Source organism: Fulmarus glacialis, unplaced genomic scaffold (genome assembly GCF_000690835.1).
Source record: "Fulmarus glacialis isolate BGI_N327 unplaced genomic scaffold, ASM69083v1 scaffold19048, whole genome shotgun sequence".
NCBI lineage: Eukaryota > Metazoa > Chordata > Aves > Procellariiformes > Procellariidae > Fulmarus > Fulmarus glacialis.
The window spans coordinates 56,945-63,081 of record NW_009227830.1 but is presented as its reverse complement, the minus strand read 5'-3'; the positions used below and the strand labels follow the sequence as shown (position 1 = coordinate 63,081).

The window sequence follows — 6,137 nt, the reverse complement described above, 5'->3', positions numbered from 1 at the left end:
TTAATGATTCTATGATTCTATAAAATGCTAAAGAACAAATTATTTATTCTTTAAAAAGCATAAATAAAAAAATCTCTTCATGCGCTAATGAAATATTCTCATATCTTTTTAGGAATTATCATTAAGAATACGTCTCCAGATAACACATCAGTAGGTATTAACTATAGCACACTAGAATACATACAGACTACTCTGCAGTCCTGACATCTTCTAGTTTATTTGATACTTAGTATCACAGTCACTTATCAATATGAGAAAGTAGGATGAAACAACATCCCTGTGATATTGAAAGAGATGAACAAAACATGTCAAGATACAAAGTTGATGGATTTAAAATCTTCAAGCTTAAACACTCCTTGCTGCCAAAACGCGAACTGAAAACACTTCCCAACTGTTTGTGTTAAATAAAATGCCTCAGACTTAAATTTATGACCTTCTGTTATTATTTTTTCTTATGCTTGTTCCAAAGTTCCGTACCCCAATGATCCCATAATATTAAAAGGTTACAATAAGAATAGCACCAAGGTAGTTCGAAGTGTTTCAGTTATGATTCCTAGTTATACTGTTTTTTTTTTTTAGAACTCAAATTTGTTCATTCTTCTTTATTAACCCATATTAATTATATAGTTTCGCAGTCCCAGGAATGGGATTTTTAATGTCGTACCTTATCCTGGCTGTTTAGTTCTTGATAAGGAATATGGGCTGGGAGGTAAGTATGGAGGACTGCACAGAAAGCCAAGCCATCATTCCAGCTACTGCTGAAGTTTGTTATGTCGATATTCTTGAAGGAAAAAAATATAAACAATATTAAAATCATAATCTAACAAGTATTAGTTCTACCAATCCACCAATACTTGTGGTTTTTTGTGTGGTGTGGTTTTTTTTTTTAATACCTTTGAAGAAATCAGCAGAGAAAGCGAACAGCCTAACACTAAAGTTCTGTGGTAAGAAACCAAAATCCACTACTACAGAGAACAACAAAAAAATTTAGTGATAAGAAAGTCAGTTATCTTGTATATTAATTCAAGGTAATATTAAGCAATATAATAAGTACAAAATGTGTGTGTTAAAAGGTATAAAATGTTCTGCCAGAGAGGATAAGAGTATAGATTTAGTACAACTGTACACACCAAGAGAGGAAAGCAAATGAGTTAGAGATGTATGCCTAAAATCCCTGAAACAGACCGGGTGGTAGTATCTCTGTTAATGCAAGATTTTACTTTTCTGCTTCTACTGCATTAATACCCAGATAAACTTTCTAATTGATGAGAACAAGTATTTTTTCTTCTAAACAAACCCATTTCTATACAGAAACTTATGTGAACAAGATCACAAACAAAAATTAAGTTTCAGTTGGAAATAAAGATTTTTCCAACAGATTTAACACTGACACTGGCAGGGAACCATTATCTTTGGATTGGGATTGGAATTGGAATTGAAAGATGCAGTCTTGCACTCTTGATCTTTTAGTTCCAGTAGGAAACTCAGTGGCACTGGTAAATGCATCTCCTGAGACTGTATGTATTATTGTAGAAAGAGTCAGCCCAGTCCAAAAGAGTTATGAACAAGATGCCTCAGTGACCTTTTAAATTACTGTACACTTGGCTGTTGGCAGTCAAAAAATGGTAAAGAGGCTAAGTGGATAGCAGCCAGTTTAAACTTTAATTAAGAAACAACCAGTAACAACAACTCATAATTTATGTTTTAGACCTTTATGGAGAAATATAAATATGCTTTAATATCTAACTCACTTAATTGGGCTTAAGCAAAAGCTAACCAGCTCCCCTACTTAGTTTTAAAAATTTTAATGTAACAGGAACTATAACCTCCAGTCACAGAATTGCAGAAACACAATCACACAAGTCAACCTTTCATTTGACAGCAATTTAATAGTCATCACCTATCTGTGACAAGACACTAAAACTTGCCATTCCTAATGCAGAAAAATCCACCCGGAATTGGTGTTACTGTGCCACGCAGGCTGGGAACGAAGGCAGTTGTATTTCTTGTCAAACCAATGATTTGGACTACAAATGGAAAACAACTGCAATCCCTTCCAGCATAGGAAAAAAACAAAACCAAAGGCAATTTCTAGAAGAATGTGAGGGAAATCTCCATTTCCTGCTCAGCTTTAGCACTTTTTATACAAAGTCCACCAAATGCAGGTTCAGACTCTGGTGACGTAAGCGTACGTGCTCAGGCTCACAATGCCCAAGGCAGTGGTCTGAGCCTCGCCTGCCATCCTGCTGCCTGCTTGCAAACGGAAATGTCATTGTTGGAGACCCCCAGTCTGTGGGAACATGTTCTTCACACAGCTTCCTCAAGCCACAGGGGTGGGAAAATTTAAAAGCAAAAGAAAAAAAATGAAGCTCTCCCTCCTTTCTCCTCAAGAGAGACAGGAAATTGGATTTAAATTAATGCTTGGTTAAAACTTTTTCAATGTTACTTAAATTAGGCAAACAAATGCAACACACAGTACAAGGCTTTTTGTGTCAGAAATAGTGTGGCCAGCAGGACTAGGGAAGTGATTCTCCCCCTGTACTCGGCACTGGTGAGGCCGCACCTCGAATACTGTGTTCATTTTTGGGCCCCTCACCACAAGAAAGACATTGAGGTGCTGGAGCACATCCAAAGAAGGGTAACGAAGCTGGTGAAGGGGAACTGGGGTTGTTTAGCCTGGAGAAAAGGAGGCTGAAGGGAGACCTTATCGCTCTCTACAACTACCTGAAAGGAGGTTGTAGCGAGGTGGGTGTCAGTCTCTTCTCCCAAGTAACAAGCGATAGGACAAGAGGAAATGGCCTTAAGTTGTGCCAAGGGAGGCTTAGATTAGGAAAAAATTCTTCACTGAAAGGGATATCAAGCATTTGAACAGGCTGCCGAGGGAAGTGGTTGAGTCACCATCCCTGAAGGTAGATGTGGTGCTTAGGGACATGGTTTAGTGGTGGAATTGGCAGTGTTAGGTTAATGGTTAGACTCGATGATCTTAAAGGTCTTCTCCCACCTAAACGATTCTATGATTCTATGAAAAAAAGGGAAAAAATATCAGATTGTTAAAGCAAATAAATTCCTACTTGTGTCTGTTTACAAAGTTACTTTCTGAAAAGTTCTTTCCCCCTATCCTGTAACCAGTAATGCCTCGGATCACATCTGTATCAGTAAGATGGATAAAGGTAGGGAGAGGGGCTTCTTCTTGTCAGTCATCTGTGGCAAGCTAGTTATAAAAATCAAACGTGAATGACCACATTTTCTTTGCTACACAATCTACTGAGGGAGAAAAACTCAGTCCTGGTTTTCACCCCTTGGCTGAAATATTCTCCCTCCTTCCCCAGGATGGCCAAGTGATGTGGGAAGGAGAGGAGAAAGATGTACATTGGCATTTTCACAGTTAAATTAAACACAGATCTGCTCAGACATACATGCATGCAACGAGCCAAACTATTAAGAACAAAAAATTGTACTAGTTAAAGCTACTGAAGAGCATTAGCAAATTTTTAAGTCTCAGGACTATAAGGATAGATATAACATTCCTTATTAAAGTAAGGAGGAATGCTGAAGCATTGCTGAATCTGATTAACAGTTTCTAACACATGTGTTTCCAATCTAGTGTCTTAACACCAGATATAGTTTCAATAAGTACTTCCTGAATTGGTATTATTGCAGAATATACTCTGTTTACCATAGACCAAGAGTCCATTAAAGTCAGTCACCAGTACAAATAAAATAAAGTCAGTCACTGTACAAATAAAATAAAGTTTGATAGTACCTTGCCTCACAGAGCTTACAATGTCTTTTTTCTCTCCCAGGTTGCTCCACACATGTCAGAGGATGCACAGCAATATTTATTTGAAAATTTAAGAGTTTGAGCCTGAACACCAGCATCACTGAAGCACAGATGAGATCTCAGTACTGAAAGAGGGATGGAAGGGTCCTCAGCCTTCAAAGTGAGAACAATAGCTTATATTGGAAATGAGAGAGCATAGAGAAAGGAGAAGCAAACAATGCAATACTGTTAAAGCAATGAGCTGGAATAGTGATCTTTGCAACAGTCAGGACGGACATCAACAGGCAAGAATGCATTCATCAAAATTAGAAAATAGGATGTGCAGTGATGTGCATGAGATCATCAGAACCTAAATCTGAGGTTTGACCCTGTGGATGAAGAAGGAAGACTTGTGCTCAGAATATATGAAGAAAGAAATGCAAAGTATCAAACCAGTCTGGATGAGCTAGAAAATAGACCTATAGAACAACTGGGGCTGAAGACAGAACTCTTCACATGATTTAAAAACCAGGAGGAGTGCTCACCTCCAAAATCTAGACACATTTTTCATAGTTTTGTAAGTATGTTCCCTCACTCCAACATGTGAGCAAGAAAAACAGGCTAAAGTTGTGCTGAAAATGGTAAATGAAACTAAACCGAGAGAAAGTCATCTTCCCTTAAACATAGTTGTATAAACTAAAAATTTCACTTTAAATATTAGTAGCATCCATAGAATGTTGAATTTTAAATATAAACATTGGAAAAAAGGGCCAATTAAAAAAGTTCACCTACAAGTTTGGTTGATTCTCAAAAATAACTTGGAATACCCTATTTTTCTACATCTTCCTGTTGGGTCCAGCTTTTATTATTAGGTCAACAAGCAGAAAACAAACCCATCATCCAAGAATCTTAATGTATCCAGAGAAGCTGAATTAAATACAACGGAAGGAAACAATTAAAAGGGACTGGTTTCTGCTTCCAATTGCTCTGAGCATTATGAATTATTATTACCTCTCAGACTGAAAAAGTGTAATATTGGTCAGACACTAAAAACAAATCTAGAAACTGGACAGATTGTCATTTAAACTGAAAATTTAATTTTTTATGTAGGGCTTTGAGCACATAACTGTCACATTTAAATACAGCACAATTGTATTTCCCAAATGCTTTTAACTACTTGTGTTTTTTTGAAAAAGCTTGGTCAGTATAATGAAATCAATCCTGCATTAAGCTCTTATTTCTCAAAGAATTGATGGTAAACAGAACATCAGCCTAAAATCTCTGACATAATTTCTTCTTTGTTACTGTTTTTACTAAGTAATTGGCTCTATTAAGAGAATTCTGATGGAATTTAATCCAGAATTTTTCTTCAAGCCATTTCAGGCCACGAAGTATTAAAACAATTGAAGGACATACTTTCAGATAAATTGTCAAATGAGGAATAAGTCTTTCTAGAGATAGGTGAACTAGGAGGAGATTTATCAGTCCTTGTCTACTAATGTTTAATACTTAGGATGGGAGTGAAGTCACCTCTAGTATTTGGGAGAGATTTTTTTTAAAAAAGACAATTCTAACAAAAGGCGTTAAGCAACAGGCTGTTGTCATAAAAAGATCTGTGGAAGACACTTTCCAACCAGGAATAAAAAAGAGTTAAAAATTTGTAAGACTTTTTTAGAGACAAAACATAAGGGTATAACATTTTACATAACCAAACATACCAAATTCTGTAGTCCATTCTACAGCCATGATAAAGAGGGGAAAAAAAGGTGGTAGGGGAACACCCTGGTGGATCCACAACCAAAAAATATTTCAAGCATGACTCAAGCTCCTATTAAACTGCAAAGTGCAGAGTAGGAGCAGTCACCACAAAAGGAGTATTCCTTTGCGCTCACATAGAAAAAAAGAGTAAGAAGATTCTTCCTGAAACAAGACTGAAATGTAATAGGAACAAAACAATCCATCAGCTTAGGCTGAAATACAATAGTGGTTAAACAGTAAATGAACTGGATTTGAACATGAATCAGAAGTGCATCCTTGCAGTAAAGAAGGCAAACTGTATCCTGAGCTGCATCACTAAGAGTACAGCCAGCAGATTGAGGAATGGGATTCTTACATTCTGCTAGGCCCTTGTCAGTCTACACTTGGAATACTGTATAGAGCTTTGGTCCCCCCAGTTCAAAATAGTCATTGAAGAATAAAAAAGGGTCCAGCAGAGAGTTACCAAGATGATTAGATGGTTGGAGAACTTGACAGAAAGTTTGAAGGAATCTGGTTTATTCAGCATAAAGAAGATTCAGGAGAGATGTAATCAGAGTATTCCAATGCCTAAAAGGCAGTCATAGAGAAGATGGAGGTACTCTCTTCACAAGGACACATG

At 36.9% G+C, this 6,137-nt stretch overlaps 1 protein-coding gene across 1 annotated transcript in view; it reads right to left on the bottom strand.

The window, feature by feature from the left end:
* Positions 1 to 652: 652 nt before the first annotated feature.
* SPECC1L (sperm antigen with calponin homology and coiled-coil domains 1-like) overlaps positions 653 to 6,137 on the bottom strand; it is a 47,877-nt gene continuing 42,392 nt past the window's right edge. Inside the window, exon 13 of the mRNA XM_009583292.1 lies at positions 653 to 781. Coding sequence (XP_009581587.1) covers positions 653 to 781 — 129 coding nt within the window. The remainder of the gene's footprint in view (positions 782 to 6,137) is intronic.